General features: G+C 38.6%; 1 protein-coding gene across 1 annotated transcript in view; it reads left to right on the top strand.

The window, feature by feature from the left end:
• LOC126458057 (probable multidrug resistance-associated protein lethal(2)03659) overlaps positions 1-19,743 on the top strand; it is a 289,235-nt gene that overhangs the window by 178,596 nt on the left and 90,896 nt on the right. The window contains exons 14-15 of the mRNA XM_050094855.1: positions 5,654-5,847; positions 10,370-10,647. Of these exons, the coding sequence (XP_049950812.1) occupies positions 5,654-5,847; positions 10,370-10,647 (472 nt within the window). The remainder of the gene's footprint in view (positions 1-5,653; positions 5,848-10,369; positions 10,648-19,743) is intronic.

Genomic DNA, 19,743 nt, shown 5'->3' with positions numbered 1-19,743 from the left:
AAGAATGTGTCTTGTGTATTGTAAAAATAACTTTAATCATTACTGTTTCTTTGTACATGTGCAGTGTACCATTCGATGTTGAATAAAGCTATTATTATTATTATTATTATTATTATTATTAGACTCAAGTACTTTTCCATGGCATCTTTCTCTCATTCCATACATTCATACACTCCCCTGAAGGGTCTCTTTCAGGATAGGATTTATAGAACATGGTGTGTGAATGAATGACGAGAATTTTGTCATATTTCTTCACCCACCTTCCAAAATGCATTAGTGTCCCGTTGATAAACCCTGCCCTTTTGGAAATCACACAGGTTCAAATCTGGTGATTTTGGTGGCCACACAGTTTGGAATGATTGGCCAATGATTTTGTTTTCTCCAAATGTATTACACAGTAACCTAGTGACCTCATGAGCATTGTGATGAGGAGCTCCTTCATGCTTCAGAAAGATGAGCCCAAAGCACCTCCTCCTGTAGAGCAGGGATAACATGTTGATGAAGCAGATCACAGTAGCATGTGCCATTCACACTGCATGCCCTTGGTCCCTAGAGTCTGAGTTCCTCAAAGAAAAATGGACCAGTCTTAACTGTGTCATGGAGCCACACCACACAGTGATGCATTCACTTTGCAGTGGAACTTCATGAACGTTTGTCATTGCTAATGATTCCCAAATGTGACAATTGTTAGTATTAACTGAAAGAAACATAAGAGCAAAGTCTACTTCAATGTCTGTACCACGTGGCAAAAGTTGGTGTGTAACGTGAAATTTGTACAGATACCATTTCACAGTTGTTCACAGCACTTTGGTCCATGGAATGTTCGGCCATCACAGCACAGCTTGTACACTGTTTGAACACTGCACATTGCAGCCAACATACTCATCAATTGCATCAATAATTTCTTTAATAACGAATGACACCACTGGTCATCAGCCTCTCCCAGGAGCAATTCCTAAATCCCTAGTTAATTCGAACTTCCAAATCATGTTCTTCAACCCTGGTGCAGAACAGGGCCCTCTCTCTATTCCTTTAATGTGTCAGTACTCACTAAGAGCAGCAGCACTATTGCTGTCGTTTTGATAAAGCAGCTTTATGAGTAAAGCCCTGCTAACCTTCTCCAGACCCATGTTGACTCTCTGCAACTGTAATGGACACTGATGCTTGTGTTTCAAACCTACGTTGCCATATCAGTACTGGTGCTTAATGACAAGTGATGGCACTAACACTACTAACAACACAAATCTTGCACTGCACAGTCTGAATGTCATTCCCATAAAGTTGGCCCATTCACTGGCTCAAGTAGTGAAAGTTTAATTATAACCACCTTGTACATGCACAGATTATTGCCTTGTCTGTACCAGAGTATTAGTTACTACGGAACATTGTGAGTCAGTCCATGTTGCTTACCTGACTGGCTCAGATGCCCCTCAGATGCAAACATCTGACAAGTCCTAGCTGCCAAATAATTGTAATCAATCAGAAATATTCCTGTTAGAGCAAAATGAATGTTTCATTCCTCAGTGAAATCCCAAACAATAAATGAACCACTCTTCACTATTTCTGTTCATGTAGGCTACTAGTCAACAAAAGTGTGCAGTAGATGCTCTATGACATTGGTAGTCAAACTGTTCTGCTCAAGAGCCAATACTGATGTTTCGGGGCAGTGCCTCATGCCACATATATACCAATCTTATTGTTAATTGGTAACCTGCATAAATTAGCATGTTATGAGCCCCCAGTAACCAACTACATTACAGGCATGGTAGATTGGCTTTCACCCCCAAGTACTGATAGTTAAAAGTCAGCACCATATTGAACATTTCATGTTGACTATGGTCTGTTTCAGACTGGTGGCAACCTCAGCAGTCTAACATTTGTGACACTATAATTTCATGGATAAGTGTTGCTTTTACCATGTTCATGATTGACTGTCCTTAATAATAGTATTTGTACTTATATTTAAATACACTGTTGAATATGAGTCACCATCACAAAAGTTTGATAAGTGATTTAAATGCCAGTTTTCTTCTAACCACTATGTTGTATTACAACAACCTTAATTAATTTATCATTCCTTGTTACAAATAAGTAAAGCTTTTGAAGATGACCATCCCTATAATGTGCACTGACAACTCTGTGTTACTTCTGTGTCAAAATTTATACCATGGCAGCTATTGGGTACTGCCCTTAAGTTGTCAGCAATAGAAGACAAACAATAAAACATTCCCCCTCTCATATCCTTCAATCCTGCAATAGATGCACTGTTTACCTCTCTGTCCTTGAGGTAAGTGGCCAAATTTACTTACCTCATTGTCAAATTCACCAACATCTATTAAATCTACACTCTTAAGAAGCTCTTAATGTTACCTGATGTTTTTGGATGTGCCTTTGAGTAGGTAGATGAATATCACTATAAAATACAGCTGACAACCACTGGCCACAACAGTACTTGCCTTGGGCCAGATGCAGCCAAAAGCCCACAGTTTGACGACCACTACTGTATGAGGTTTAGAAAAGTAGGTGAGGTATGTTGGACCATGTAGTCAGTCATTGAAGTGTTCTCAGAAAATTCGTATGTTAGATGTTGTCCATAGAAGGCAAGCCTCTGGGAGCAGTTTCCACTCTTTCCACTTTTTAATCTTCACGTAAATTTAATTTTGGAGCACAGTGCACTTCAAAGGCAGAGTTTCATTTTACAGTTTTCACTCACGTTCTTCAGTATTCTGTCTGCATTTTGCACTTTTTGGTCAATTATTTGAGTAGATTGAAAGCAAGACTCCCTAGAAATCACACAGTGGATATTTGTCCAATTTTCATAGCCAAACAACAAGTTGAAATTGGACAAATTGACCAGCATGAGGTGTAGTTTTGGAAAAAAAACTTGTACTTAATTGTTTGAAAGTTAAATATATTATTTTTCATGTTTTCTGAACAAAACTGGAAAATAAAAAAATTGAAAAAATAGTCAAATGCTGTGGGAAATGTTTTATCTAAAAGTGAGAAAGAAAACAAATTAGAGTAACAATTTATCTGCCTTTGAGTGATGCTTAAAATCATGTACAGCATATGAGGTGCTGATTGAGAATTTTAAGTTCAGTATTTATAGAGTATTAAAGGATGTTTGCCAGGTATCTACACAATCCACAGACAGATATCCTCTAGTACTCTTTAAAATTGTAAGATTCTAAGTTAAATGTTGAACTTTCTCAATCAGCACCTCATTTGCTGTATGTGATTTTGAGCATCAGTCAAAGGTATGTCAAATGTTTCTCTAATCCATTTTATTTCTGAAACTTCCTGGCAGAGTAAAACTATGTGCCAGACTGAGACACAAACTTGGGACCTTTGCCTTTCTAAAGCAAGTGCTCTATCGACTGAGCTACCCAAGCACAACTCATGTTCCGATCTCACACCTTTACTTCTATCAGTACCTCATCTCCTATCTTCAAGACTTAACAGAAGCTCTCCTGCAAAACTTGCAGGACTAGCACTACTGGAACAAAGAATATTGTGGATACATGGCTTAGCAACAGCCTAGGGTATGTTTCCAGAATGAAACTTATTTTAGTTCTTACTTTTATCGATTTGACAATGTTGGTTTTTATGAAGTATATTTACAGTTATAAAAAGTCTTTAACACAAGTATACCAATTGTCATTGAAGAAACACATTCTACTGAATAAACTTTCACTCTTATCGAAAGTCAAAGTTTGTAAATAATTTGTGTAATTTGCTAAAGTAGTGAGATAAAGATGTTCATAACCCAGAGGTTGGTTTAAACACCACAGTGTTTTGGTAAATGTAGAACTCTTGTGAGTGATATTCTGTTGCTTCCCTCTGATCTATGAGCTGACATACCCAGCCAGTCAGTTTTAGAGGGGGGGGGGGGGGGGGGGTGTAGAATTTAACATAGACTTTGAACCACAGTGCAACATGGCATTCCACAAGTACAAACCATTTCTAGAGGTGAAACAAGTCATAAATGTTAGAAGAAGTAGTATATAGTTATTTTAGTGCAATAGATTTTCGTACCCTTGCATTGTTTTACAAATTCATGTTCAACCTTTAAGTAGTACTGAGGTATATTTAAGCATATTACAAACCTAATTACGCTTATAGTTAAGTTACAATATTATCCTATTTATGTCCTATTATACATACACAAACATGGGTTTGTATTCCACCTCCAGTAGCACCATTTCAGCAACAGACTTCAGGAAATTGCCGTGTACTAGAAAGTTTTTTAAACAGGCAAAAGATGATAAAGGAAACTTTGCAATGTAAAAATAATAAATTTATGTAGTTAAAATAATCAGGCTTTGAAAATATAATATAATTGGATTGATAAAAAATCTACTCCCCAAATAGTGGCAGGAGAACACACGTATAAAGGTATTTAAATTAGCGAGCTTACAGACCTAGTGGCTACTTCTTCTGGCAGAAGGGTTGAAGGAGAAGGAAGAGGGGTGAAGTGAAGGAGTGATGAGGTTTAGAAAAGGGGGAGACACCTGTGAAGTAACACAGGTCATATAGCCTACCAGCTGATAGGCAAAAACTGTTCGGTCTTTTACATTGACATGACTACTTCTAAGTTATCGATTAGGATGAATGGGCATAGGCAGCAGGTATATACTGGCCATACACAACATATTATTGCAGACAAGCTCTTCGACATGACAGTTGGACCACAGTGCCTGTTTCACCACACGTGCCATCTGGATTCTTCCCCCAGACACCTGTTTCTCAGAACTCCACGTGTGGGAATTGGTGTTACAACATATCCTTTGTTCTTGCAACCCACCCTACATTAATTTATGTTAATTTCTTCGGTCTCAGCATTTATTTCCAGTGACTATTCCTTTCTTCACTCCCGTTTGGTTTTCTACATCTTTCATTTTCTGACCTGTCTATCTTTCGCCACGCCCCTCCCACCTCTCTCACAAATAATGCACTTATGTTTTTGCTTTTATAACTCATGCACAATGTTTGGCAATAATCTCTGTCTTACATATTACCGTATCTTCCACCTGTAAGCTTTCAAGTTTTCAAATCCTGTCCAGTGTAGCCTCCAACAATCATATTTCCTTCTCATCCTGTCCAGTAAGTCTTCCCTGACCTTGGGTTCTGGGTGAGTTTTCTGAACTTTCCTAAACCTTGCTAATCCTTTTCTTTCATCACTCTTCCTTGTCTCAGCCCTTCTCTCAGAAAAATGTGCAACTGACGCCAATAGCTTGCAAATTTCAGTAACTTTGTATGTGTGCTCTCTTGGTGCTGCATGGTGAGTAGATTTTTTATTTGTCAAATTATGTTAAATTTATACAGTGTACATTTCAAGTGCATGTATGTGTTAATTGGAGCTATTATTATTTGTAACATGTTTCTCTCTGACACATTTGTATTCCACCTCTAGTCACACCATTTCAGCCATGGACTATTTGAGTAACTTCCTGTGTTCTAGAAAGTTAAACATTATTGTGCACTGTGTATTCAGGCTGAGACTAAACAATCTTTTAATCTTTTTTTAATATGGATATACATTCTGTGTTTTTTTTATCTGCTGTGGTAATTTGCTGTGTAAAATAAGTCAAGCATTTACAGGATCTAATTCAGTAAGAGCTACAGCTTCCATATAAATGCATGCTATTTGCAGCGAATGGCATCTATAGAAGAAGCATCAGCACCACGACAAGAAGCAGAATTAAGAACCTCGGGTGGTGTTAGAAGTGCTGTGTACTTCTCATATTTCTCTTCTGGTGGCAACTACTGTCTACAGTTATTTGTGGCTGTTGCATTTATATTGACACCAGTGGTTGTTCTGGGTGGTGATTACTGGCTCTCATACTGGTAATATTTTCTTAGTCATTTAATTTACCTGTATTGTTAAACTGTAATGTTGTTAACATTTTGTTTCCAAAAAGCAATTCAGTTTACTTTATCTCATTTGTGTTACTAGTGTCATTTTTTTTAACCATATAGATGCCACATACCAATGTGGAATAAGAAGAATTTCCAGGTGGGCAAAAAGTATTGTTTATTAATAATTGTATCTTAACACATTTTAACTGCCTCCAGTAAGAAATTCTTGTTATTTTGTGGTGTTGATACTGTGGTGTCACAGTGGTCTTTTGTGACCATTGACATTAAGTGAATTAGGCTGCGTGTGAGCAGTGTATTACTGCATGTTGTTGCTTAATTGCAAATGTGCTGTGTTTCAAAACAGACTTTACTATTGTCTCTTGCTTTTTGAATGTGATGTTGTGCAGTGATTTGTTAGTTTATGATTGTAATAATTACTGTTGGAGGAGTAAGTTGTTGATAAATGTGATGAGAATGACTTCTTCAGTATGTACCAGTCTTCTTTAGAAATAAATTTTGCTAATGATGAAGAAGAAGATGATGAAAATAATTATTATGAGTACAAGCAGTTTAGAAAGAAAAATAGTAAAGAACCACCAAGAGAAGAAAGGGAAAATTAAATAGACTGTTCTGTGCTTTGGGGTTGTAGAATACACAGTTCCTGATACATCTATTAGTGCTAATCAGTTAATTCCTTCTATTATGTACACAACTAGCATCATACTGAGAACTCTTCACTTCATCCAAGTTTGTGAAATGCACTGATATAATCACTTCTGAATGCTCCAAATCAGGCAACTGATACAGTATGTGAAGCCACAGAAGCCTATGTACATAACTGTATGTATGACTTATGAGACAGTGACACTATCTAGATATCGCCACATCTACTTACCAAAGGTTTGAACAATGGAGCAAAATATTTGGCCATCGAATAAGTTGGTGCATCTGCATTGCTCAATGTTGGTTTAATAGTTAACACTTGTAGTATCTGCTCCAAGCATGGTTTACAACTTACATTTTCTTCTGAACTTCCTTTTTTCTGTATAATTGTGTGGATATTGGTAAGGTCAAATTATCTGGGAAGCTTCAGTCCTCAAGTAGATGGCTGGAGTTAGAAGTAGATCAGTTTTTTTTTTAATCCTTGAGCTGTGAGGTCCTTGACAGTCTTGTTATAAGTTGTACATCTTCTCTATATGGAGAGGTCACTCAGCAGCAAAATAATGGGTAATATCCACTATTTTGCTCTGAGAGACTTGCAGGGAAAACCACTAACTGGGAATTGTTCTGGAGATTATAAAGTGCAGCTCTCTTAGATTCGTATATGTTACTTTTCTGTGGATGGGATCTTGTAAGTGCTTGGCATGCTTCAACCCTTACTTTTTCAGCAGCATTATCAGGTAGCTCTTACGAAAGGTGGATCAGTGTGGTAAGAAGATCTAGAACTAGCAATAAGCACTGCACAGGAATGGTTTATCGAATATTGGTGACACAACCATCTACTACTCCCCAACAAATCTGCAGCAGCTGAATGTTATATTTCCACTACCCGTTCCATGGATTATGGGAAAGTCAAAACTGGCCACAGCCTTATCCTATGGGATTCAGTGGTCAAGGAAGCTGTGGAAATATAATTAGCGAACAACCTACTCAACCAAGATGAGGATTTCCAGTACTCAACCAAGATGAGGATTTCCAGCTTGACAAGTTATGGAAACCGCTAATTTCACCTGTGTGCTCTTAGAAGAATTATGTTTTTGAGTTTTCACTGCCTGGCATTCCAAAAAATGACATCCATTATAGTAATCAGCCAAAATTTGTAAACACTGTTGATTTTTTGGCTCTGCATTTGCTTTGTTTTACTCTTAGATAAATAAAGCTTTATCTCTGACGGAGGTCTTGTTGCCATCAGAGTTATCTGTGATGCACCCGCATCTATGCCGCAGTATTATGTCAAGTACTTTAAATTTTGCCATTGACTGACATTGAATGTGGGTTAGGGTTATCAGCTGAAATACTGGAAGAAGAACTGATACTATCCTGGATGCATGATGAGAAAGGACTGCCAATCTTAATGAAGAAATAAATAGGAAATGAGAAAGCAGCTGATTCAGATGTGACACCAGGAGAAATACTAAAATGTTTTAACCAAGAAGGAGTAAGACAAATACTGAGGTTATGCAGCAAAATACATTATAATGATGAATGGCTAGAGGTCTGTCTGAATATAGTAATGATTCCAGTACCAAATAAACAGAAAATGAGGAAATGCTCATTCACATGCGGCCAAGTTGTGTTAAGAGTCATTAATAAAAGACTAGAAAAGATAATGGATGAGCATTTGGCTGGAGAGCAACTTGGTTTTAGATGAAATACTGATACAAAAGATGCACTGTGGCTCTTAAATTCTGGGAGAGAGGTTTGTTTAAAGGGATACAATGAAATACAGCAGAGAAAATGAGATACAGTGCTAACCTGACTATAGCAGATGTTGAAAGTGAGCACCATTCATCACTTGGAACTTTTGGGCCTTGGTCAGCAAGCTGCTGATGGTGGCTTGTAGGTGGAGTGCTGAAATTGCTGCAATCTCATTTGAAATGTTCTGCTGCAGTTCTTGAAGACTAAGAGGGCTGTTGTGATATACCTTAGACTTGAGGGATCCTACGCAAAGTAATCACACACTGACAGATGCGGTAGGGCTGTGACCAGACTGATCACTTCTAACAGCTGTCAGGTGTAAAGATTGTGTAAATGTTCTGCAATGTTTGTCCAGTTGTATGAGCAGTTGCTCCATCCTGTTGGAAGTAACTGTAGGTGTTTTCATCCTCTGTTAATACTGCCACAAAAGGTTTCAAAATGCATCCCCTCATCTGGGCTGCTTTTATTTGCTCCACCCTGTAATTGTTTTATAGACCTGTAAAAGGCATTTGATAATGTGGCTTGAAATGAGCTTGCAACTATAATGAAGGAAAATAAGGTGAACTGGGAAACCAAATGATTTACAAACTCGTGATATTTAAATAAAAAATAAATAACACAAAAACAAAAGACAGTACCAGTTGGCCAGAAGTAGGAAAGGGAGTAGGACAAGGCTACTGTGTGTCACTTACCCTTTCCAATCTGAACCTAGAAAGTATTGTTGACCACTGCCCACTAGATGATGAGAGGGTAAAAATTGGAGAAAGAAGTCCTTCTAGTAACAGGTGAGAAAGAATATTCAAGATATAGTGGATACCACTGAAATTAAAGGAAAGATTTATGGAATGAAAATCAGTTCAAAGAAAATGAAAGTAATGCTACTAGATAGAAATAAAAGGGAAAAGATAATGCTGAATGGAGAAATATTACAACATGTACAAAGCTTTAAATACCTAGGAAGCAGGATAGGAAACAACTGGAAAAGCAGCACAGAAATTAAAATCAGAATAGCAATGGCATTTTGTAAGAAAATGAGAGTTTTTGCAGCAATATGGCAAAGATTTTAGAAAAGTCTAATAAAATATTTTTGTGCAGAATGTCCTCCTTTATGGTGCTGAAATGTAGACAAGAGGAAGAAAGGTTTTATGATTTTGAGGTTTGAACGTGGTAGAAAATGGAGATAATATGCTCAATGGACAGAGTGAAAAATGAGGAGGTACTGAGAAGCATGGGAGAGCAAAGCAATTACTGAATGTAATAAGCAGAAGGAAAAGAAACTGGATTGGACATTTATTAAGAAAGAAGCAGCAGCTTATAGAAACTGTCTTAAGAGAAGCTTGTGGAAAGGAGCAGGAGGTGAGGGAGAGTTCAGATCCTGGATGATCTGCAGGATAGCAGCATATACAGGAACATTAAGAAGGAAGCAATAGATTGCAGAAAATGGAGATGCAAAGGAACTGCTAACCCATGGATATGAAGATGATGATGTGTGGTTAATATAAAGAAGCTATTTGTAGTTTCTGTTGCTCTTAATTTTGCACATGTCTATTGGCCAAATAAGGACCTTAAATGTCTCTGTAAAATGAAATCTAGGAATGGAGTTCACTCAGTTTTTTTAAGGCAAAATGCAGAGCTACTCAAATAAAGAAGCAGTGGCACACCAGGATTCATCAGCTGGCAATAACAGCTGGAGGGATTGGTGACGTACTGATCACGTCCCATGATCATTGCTCATTCACACGGCCCATGATCACTGTTCCTCATACTGGCTTATAGGCCTTATAGGCAAGACTCTGTGAGTAAGATCAGGTTTAAGGCTTAATCTGTGAGTAGTAGCTATGACCTTTTTCCATTTTCTTAATTCCTGGCAACTTGTATTCTGCTCATTGATCCAGTTGCCATGTGACTGTAGAGGTATAATTCCTAATTTATAATTGTAAAATAATGTTTGTTACCTCCCAGTTTACAAGTCATTCCTCTGTATTATTCACAGCCATTAGCTTTGGAGTGAGGTACCCTCCTGTATTTTATATTTCAACAGACTTTTCATTAAAGCATTCTTACTTAATATATATATGCCTAATTTTCGCAGGACCAACTCAGAAGAGATAATGCAAACCATATACACTGAAAGTAACGCCACATACTACAATGAGACTGACACATATTTGACAGCCTATGGTTGGATACCAGATACAACCACAAGTGTCTACATCTATACTGCAGTTATGGTTGCTACAGTTGTAGTTACTGTAGTTCGCTCCATATCATTCTTCATCCTTTGCATACGTGCATCAATGAGGCTACACAATCAAATGTTTATTGGTGTAACACGAGCAACTATGCATTTCTTCAACAACAATCCTGCAGGTATTTGTTAATTGCTGTATTCATGTATGTCTTCTAATATTTATCATAATTACACTAATTTATAATCAAAAGATTGTCATTTGTTCCTATTGCTTGTTTCATTATGAAATAAAAGTGACAATTTTATAAATTTTAGTGTCACACACACACACACACACACACACACACACACACACACACACACCAAGTAAAATTAGCTATTATGAAATAGTTATCCTTTCCACTGCAAATTTCTATATGTCAATGGGGAACAGTACAAATACAGGATGTTTCACAATTTGTTTTACATGTTTCTATGGGTTGCACAGAGGAGTTAGTATATAAAACTTTGGTAAAGAACCCATGTCCTGAAATGTACTGCTTGGATATAAAACAAGTCTGAAGAATGGATCACTTCCAGATCTCCCCCTTCACAGTGCAAGTATTCAAAACATAGCCCATACCATGGGCTCCTGTAGGGCACACAGGTAAGAGCTCATTGTCTCCCCTTTGTGCGTACCACTAAGCAGGAGATTTGAAAGTGATATAATCTTCAAACTTACTTTACATCCAAAGCATACATTTATGGAGCGGGTTCATTATCGAAACTTTATTTTCTAAGTCCCCTCTACAGTACCTATAAGCCTCTAATAGGGGTTGTAAACTACCCCGTATAATGTGAAAGTATTAAAAACACTTCAGTTTCTTTTTTTTTTTTTTAATTGTGCAAAAGTAAGTGAAATAACTTGAATGTATGATTTTAGACTAATCCATTTGAAAATGTGTGAATAAAGAGGGACGGGTTGGAGTGGTGATGGTGGGAGGGAGGAGGGGGCTCTAAATGGTAGACAGACTGACTGATGATTGCAGCTACATACAGAATTAAACATTTCTTTAGAATTCAGATGAAACTGCAGAGTGAAATTCGCTAGGAATATGGATGAAATATACATATAAATATGTGTGAGATATGTTAAATATATGTGGAACATATTTAACATTTGCATATGCATGCGAAGCTTATAATGCAAAATGTAAGCATTTGAGTAGAATTTTTCAAATTTAATCCAGTAACAAAAAAATCATTCTTTCATTTACTTTGTACATGTCAATGTGTCTGCTTTATATGTGTGTAGTTACTTAAAAAGAAGAAAAGACTTTGCAAAGCATCTACAGATAGTGATATATAAAGAAATGATATATGTAGTCACGTCTGTTCCAGCATAGCTCTGGAATATCTGGGGCGATTTCAGTCAACCCTGGTATATGTATGACTCACTAATAGAAAAAAGTACTGTGAAGTAAGTACACTCATAGAAAGGAAGGTGTAGGGTTGGGAAGAGGGTAAATTGTAAAAATAAACTGAACTCTAGAGCATGTGAAGAAACTTCAGCAAATTGAATATTCAAAGAAATAGTAGGCTAGCAGCCAGACATTATTTAGTACAAGTCATGGTCTTTTGACTGTACACCTGCCAGTCATCTTCAAGTGATCCAGCAAAGACTGATGAAGACTTCCCCTTCTCCCTCTCTGCAATTTATCAGTGCACTTTGTGTACTTCGTGCATTCATTAAAATTATGGTGACAGACTGAACATGCCACATGATGGTGAAGAGTGCACTCCCCCCACCCCCCCACCCTCCCTGTCTGGAATTGAAGAACTCAGCCTTCCTCAGGGTTGTTGCTTGACTATCAGCATACTCTGTTGTCTTTGTTTGCAACAAATCATGGTAAAGATGGGTTCCATGAATTATCCAACTAGTATCTACTATTGTAGTTCATCAGATTTTCTGTCATGCATAATTTCATAGATTCTTTAATAATTTAGTCCCCAAAAAATTATTGCTTTATTGTACTGCATTGACTGTATCAATGAAATAAGCAATTTTTGGAAGAATAAGATAATTGGATAGATAAAAAATCTACTCACTAAGTGGCAACAGAACATGCACATAAAGGTATTGAAATGTGCAAGCTTTTGGGACCAATGACTCCTTCTTCTCACAGAAGGGTTAAAGGGGAAAGAATAGGTGTGAAAGAAAAGGACTGGTGAGGTTTAGGAAATGGGGAGAATTCAGAAAATTCCCCAGAACCCCAGGCCATGGGGTCAGATGGCATGAAAAGGAAACACTGACTGTTGGGAACTACACATGATGAGATTTGAAAACCTGCAAGCTTAAAAGTGGAAGACCGGATAATACACAAGGCAGAGGTTACTGTCAAAAACACTGAGCATGAGTTAATAAGAGTGAAAAGTTAAGGCATTGTACGTGGCAAAGGTGAGGGGTGGGGAAAAATAAACACTTCAGAAAATAAAAGATGTAGATAACTAAAAGGTATTGGAGAAAGAAATAGTTATTGAGAAGGAATGCTGAGACCAAAAAAGTTAATGTAAATTAAGGCCAGGTGGATGGCAAGAACCAAGGACATATTGTAATGCCAGTTGCCACCTGCACAGTTCTGAAAAACTGGTGTCTACAGAAGAATCCAGATGACATGTGTGGAGAAACAGGCACTGAGGTCATGGCTGTCATGTTGTAAATTATGCTCTGCAACAGGATATCGTGTGCTGTCAGTAAACACCATCTGTCTATGCCCATTCATCCTGATAACTTGGTGGTAGTCATGCCAATGTAAAGGGCCAGACAGTATTTACGTAACAGCTGGTACACGACATGTGTCATTTCATAGGTGGCTCTCCCTTTCATAGTATATGTTTTACCTGTTATAGCACACTGTTTCTACATTTGAAAGATAATGTCGATTGATATTTTGCACCTGTTGCATAAGAGTGGCACTAGTTGTGCCACAATGAGGAAGGTGCATAAGGCAAGCCATAGGGTAGGGAAGTAGGTGCAGAAGGAGTAGGTTCTAACAAGGATATTTCAGAGAGGAGGCGGATGACAAAAAGCTATTCCAGGTGTGTTGGGCAAAGTGTCACACAGAATGGACCCCATTTCAGGGCACGATTTTTGGAAGTCATTAGCAGATTAATACATTCGAGACCAGGATAATACTGAGTAATGGGAGGTGTACTCATAAGTTGTTTTTTGGAGGAATCAGTGGTGGGTTTGATAGCTCAGGAAACCTGCATTTCAACTAAGTTGGTGTGGTAATTACATCCTGTGATGGCTAAGGCGAGATTGGTGTTTTACTACTGTAAAAAGTCTGCATCTGAACAAATACATTTGCTTTGAATGGCAAGGCTGCATGGGAACATTTGGCATGGAAATGATGGCAAATGCCAAAATGTAGGTACTGTCATTCATAAGTAGGCGTGTGAAATTTAATTGGGAGAATGCACACTGATGGGGAAAAAAATCACAGTAGCAAGAATGAGTTGTGCAACGTAAACTTAAGTTGGTAGGTGTGTTTCTACATCTGAAAGATAATGTCTATTGATATTTTGCACCAGTTGCATAAGAGTGGCACTAGTTGTGCCACAATGAGGGTCCAAATCAGGTTGCTTCAAATACATGCCGTAACAGTCATGTGCATCAGTTTTCTTTGAGATTGGATGTGGTGAGTTGAGGTTAGTCCACAATGCCTTTAAGGTGAGGAAGACACTATTATCAGCAACTCACTAAGTTTAAACAAGGTCATGTAATAGGGCTGCAAGAAACTGGATGTTGCTGATGGGATATTGCAGAAAGACTTAGCAGGAATGTAGCTGCTGTACATGATTGCTGGAAGCAGTGATCACGAGAATGTATTGTCACATGGGTCTACAGAGAGGGAAGACCAGTAGTGTTCAGTGTGTGGCTCTGGCACATTGTACTGCTTTATTTTTAATGTTTGCCTCGATCACAAATGATAGATAACATTTTACAAATCAAACAATGGAAAATTCAGGATGGGATGTAACAATATTATGAGAAGGAAAGTTTCTATTCACCATATAGCGGAGATGCTGAGTCAGCATCTCTGCTACAAGATAACATTTTACTGCTCTGCAGCACCAATTTGTGGAGCAGTTGGCACTGCAGTGACAAAATGTACTGTTACAAATCAATTACTTGAAGGACAGCTCTGAGCAAGAGGCACTGTAGTGTGCATTCTGCTGACCCCAAACCACAGTCATTTCCAACTTCAGTGGTGTCAAATGAGAGCTGATTGTAGGGCAATGTGGAGGTCTGTTGTCTTTCTGATGATAACTGGTTCTGTCTTGGTACCAGTGATGGCCTTGTACTGGTTAAAAGGAAACCAGTTGAGAGCCTGCAACCACCTTGTCTGTGTGCTAGACACACTGGACCAACATTCGGAGTTATCACCTGGGGTGCAATTTTGTATGACAACAGGAGCACTCTTGTGGTTATCTTGTGCACCTGACTGAAAATTTGGATGTCAGTTTGGTGATTCAACCTGTTGTGCTGCCATTCATGAACAACACTGAAGACTTATGGATCTCAGGAAAGCCTCCTCCAAATTTTTGAACCACGAAAAGTTTGGCATAGAGGGGAGCCATCCTGGTTCCCATGGCCATACCTCTGGTCTGTTTGCATGTCTGCCACTCAAAGGTAAAATAGTTGTTGACTGAAGGTGGAGGGGGAAGAAAGAAAAGGAAAGAGAAGGAACAATTGACGTCAGCTGCATCGGGATTTTATGCCGCATCAGTGGTGACGAGTGAAAATATATGTGGGACCAGGATTTGAACCTGGGATCTCCTGCTTAGTAGGCTGTTGCTGTAACTACTGCACCACCTGGACACAGTGTTTCGTGCAATTGTGTGGACTATCTTGGCATGCCTCCTGGCCGGCGCATATTCTCACCCATCATCAGATATTTGCAGTCCCTGTCCATGTCCTCCGTGCTTGCCAGTTTGAGATTCACAGGAGGTTGAACAAAATTGTGCATCCACACTGAAGGTGGTAGGTTCATTGCCCATCAAGGCAAATCAATTATATGAACGCTTTGTGTCTGTTCTTTTGGACATGTCTGAAAGAACAGAGACCATATGGAATCCATGGCTGTGATACTTATGTAAATTAAAGGTGGAGGGGGAGAAAGGAAAGGAAAGGAAAGGGAAGGAACTACTGATGTCAGTTGCATATGGTTGGTGCAGTGGTTAACCAACTGCCTAGTAAGCAGGAGATCCTGTGTTTGAATCCCAGTCCAGCACACATTTTACTTCATCACCACTGATTCCGCATAACGTCCCGATACAACTGACATTCATAATTCCTTTTGTTTCTCCCCCCCTCCACCTTCAATTCAAATAACATGAATCACAGCTGCAGATTAGGCATAAACTGCAGCTGTAATACATGTTGTGTAAATTGGTTTGGATAAGTGTGAAAGAACAGATGCCATGCACTCATGAAAATATAAAGTTGGTTAAGTTGAGCAGGAAGGATGTCATAGGTTTGGGTGCTGTTTGAGGAAATCCTCAGCAGCAGACAGATCATGTATATGGTGGATGTTGATGTGGGTGGAGGTGGTATCAATGGTGAAAAGTTAGGTGTGTGGCAAGAGTGCATCTGGCACAGATATCAATCAAGAAAATTGTTAGTTTCTTTAATATAGGCAGGAAATCTTTGTACTGTAGGTTGCAGGTGTTGATCAACTAAGGCAGATAAATGTTTTCTGGGTGCTTTGAAGTCAACAGCTATGGAACAGCTTGGTTGATTGGGTGGTCAGGTTAATGGATCTTGGGAATAAGGTAAAAGGTGATGGTGTGTGGTTTGGGTGGGGTAAGAAATTCTATGGATTGAGGTGTCAGTCCTTGGGAGTAGCCTGAGATTTTCAGGATTGTATGTAGGTCAATTTGTATGACAGGGATGAAATCTTGATGGTAGATGTTCTACATAGATGTGTCGGACAGTTGGAATACACCCTTACTTACATACTACCATCAGTCAAATACCACAGAGATAGATCCATTGTCTGCTTGGAGGATAATGATGGATTCGAGTTTTTAGGGAATGAAGAGCCTGCAGTTCTGCAGAGTACAGGTTAGGATCATGTTGTAGGGGCCTGAGGAAAGGTTGTAAAGCACAACTGTATGTTAGGAATTTTGGAAGGCTTGTAAGGAATGATTTTGAGGTAGCTGTGGTGGATCATGTTGGGATTGTTGTCTGAACTGTTCAAGGCTGTGATCAATGGCAGATTAGTTGTTGGAAAGGTTTTGAGACTGGGTTGTAAAGCAATATTTCCAGTTGGCATTACATGTGAAGGGAAGTAGGTCCTTCACCAAAGCAGCATGATTAAATGTAGGTTTAGGGCTGTATGTGAGACTCTAGGATAATACAGACAATTCAGGAGGGGAGACTGCCTTAGATGAGAGGTTGAGAACACTGCAATGCTGTGACTGGTTCTTGTGATCATGAGTTATCCTTGCTTCGGAAGGCAGTGGTGAAGGCTAGGGGATGTTAAGAATGTTTACTGAGCTCAGTTTGTAGGAGAGGAGTAGTGGTTGATGGTGGGGCTGTTTAGGTAGATGGTAAGGGACAGGAAGGGAAACATCACTGTTGAGGTAGTTTAGGAGAAGGTGGGATAGCTTTTTGAGGTGCAGTGTGGCCTGTTGTTACCGTTTGAAGTTGGCTTGGTGGATGATAGCATGTAAGGAAATGTGAGGAGCAGATAACTGGAGGATTTTTTTAGAAGGAGAGAAGTCTGGTTGAGTGGAAATTGGCAGATGAGGCATATAGGTCACTGATTATCTGGGTAAGTTAAAGGATGGGACCTAAGTTCTGATAGTACGAAAACTTGATTTCAAAATGACCAAATGTAATAGATGATGGGATTCATCATGGCAAGGAAGGAGGGTTTGGAGTGTTAGAGATTATGAGAATGGCAAAAAAGAAGCAGAGGTGGAAAAAAGAGAGAAAAATGAAAGAAAAGCAAATTAAAATAGACTTGAAAAGTTTGTGCAAAAATCATGAGAACAGACAAAAGTTAACAAGTGGTAATGAGTGGCCAAGAATTTCTCACCATAAATGTTGAGTATATGATTTCAAAAAAAAAAAAAATAGAAAAAATAATGATGGGGAAAAAATTGTGATTGCGAAAGTCATGAAAACAGAAAAAAAATTTAAATACATGGCAAGTAGAAAATGAAGTCATTTGAGAAAACATAGTCTACTGTGTTAGGCAAATAAAATAATGCAGGAGATTGCAGTAAAAATCAATCTGTGCAGTTTGGTGAAGAACAAAAGCACAAGAACATGAAGGAGTTCTGTAGAAGCAAGGTAATTGGAGACCGGAAAAGAAAATTGCTCTCAAATTTCCAAATAAATTGGCAAAAGATGATCAGGAGAAGGCCCTGCAATGTAGTGAACTGCAAGTAAAGTGTTATAATCAAATTCACAAATAACAATGGACCCATCTAAGTGTATGGAAATCAGTACTAGAAAAGATGTAGGGGCAAGATGTTGTTAATGTAGGTGATACAGATAAATAAACAAGCAAACTTTCACATAATGTTGAAAACAGACTACAATTTGAACAAGATAAATGACAGCAATGACTGGCAAAGGGGCTACATAAAAAGGAATGATGGCCTCATAGGCTAACACATCAACAACATCAATCAGTTTTTGAAAATATAATGTAATTGCATAGATAAAAAATTTATTCATCAAGGTGTGACAGGAGAAGCTGCATACAAATTATTGAAATTTGTAAGCTTATGGAGCCAGTGGCTCTTTCTTCTGGCAGAAGAGTTGAAGAGGAATGAAGAGGGGTGTTGGAAAAAGACTGGTGAGGTTTAGAAAATTTGGAGAGTTCGGAAAGGTTGTCCAGAACCCTAGATCAGGAGAGACTTACTGGACTGGATTAGAAGAAAAGAATGATTGTTGGGGAGCGCACAGAATGAGATCTGAAAACCTGAGAGTTTAAAAGTGGAAGATAGGGTAATATGCAAGACAGAGATTACTGACCAAACATTGAGCATGAGTTAATAAGAGCAGAAAGTAGAGGTGGAGGGCAGGGGTCAGGGAAAGACAGACAAGTTAGAAAATTAAACTTGTAGAAAACTAAATGGGAGTGAAGAAGGAATAGTCACTGAGAAAAAAATACTGAGACAGAAGAAATTGATGTAATTAAAGGCTAGCTGGATGGCAAGAATGAAGGACATGTTGTAACGCCAGCTGCCACCTGCAGAGTTCTGAGAAACTGGTGGCTGGGCGAAAAATCCAGATGGCACATGTGGAGAAAAAGGCACTAAGGTCACAGCTGTCATGTTGTAGATTATGCTCTGCAACAGGATATAGCATGTTACCAGTATACACCCTCTGCCTATGCCCACTCATCTTAACTGATAACTGGGTGGTAATCATGCCAATGTAAAAGGCCAAACATTATTTACATAACAGCTGGTACATGACGTGTCAATTAATAGGTGGCTCTCCCTTTGATAGTATATGTTTTACCCGTTACAGTGCTGTTATAGGTGATGGTAGGAGGGTGCATAAGGCAAGTTGTACAGTGGGGACAGTAGGGCATAGGGTCTGACAAGGATATTGTGGGAATTGGGAGGGTGATGAAAAGCTATTCTAGGTGTGTTGGGCAAAATTTCAGACAGAATGGACCTCATTTAAGGGCATGATTTTAGGAAGTCATAGCCTTGTCAAATACCAGGTTAATACTGAATGATGAAAGGTGTGCTCATAAGCAGTTTTTTGGAAGGATCAGCAGTACCAGGGTTGGTTCTGATGGCCTGGGAAATCTGCTTTTGAACTAGTCTGGTGCAATAATTATGTCCACTGAAGATTGATGTGAGAATGGTTTTATATTGATGTAAAGGGTCTGCATCTGAACAAATATATTTGATAATTTGCACGGTCATAATAAATTTGTTGTTAGAATCATGGCAGTTGGGGAGGGGGGAGGGGGAGGTGCTGTGATGACATTCAGTGCAGTTACCTCATGTTATGAAACTACATGTGTACTCACTCGGCTGTGGATTTCTTGAATTGTAGGTACCCTGAAAAATAGATAAGCATTCCCAAAATTGTGAAACCTGTTTTTGTCTAAAATGGTTGTGAGTTGCATCTTTCTTTTTACATATGTTGAAGTCCCAGTTGTGTCTTATACACCCTGCCAATAAGAATCAAATTGGTGAGGGGTAGTTCTTATGATCCCATTGTAAGTGCAAAACATCCTACCCTGAGAGTCTTG

Source organism: Schistocerca serialis, chromosome 2, assembly GCF_023864345.2.
Source record: "Schistocerca serialis cubense isolate TAMUIC-IGC-003099 chromosome 2, iqSchSeri2.2, whole genome shotgun sequence".
In the NCBI taxonomy this organism is placed as follows: domain Eukaryota; kingdom Metazoa; phylum Arthropoda; class Insecta; order Orthoptera; family Acrididae; genus Schistocerca; species Schistocerca serialis.
Note: the sequence above shows the minus strand (reverse complement) of the source record. Positions and strands in the feature narration are given on the sequence as shown.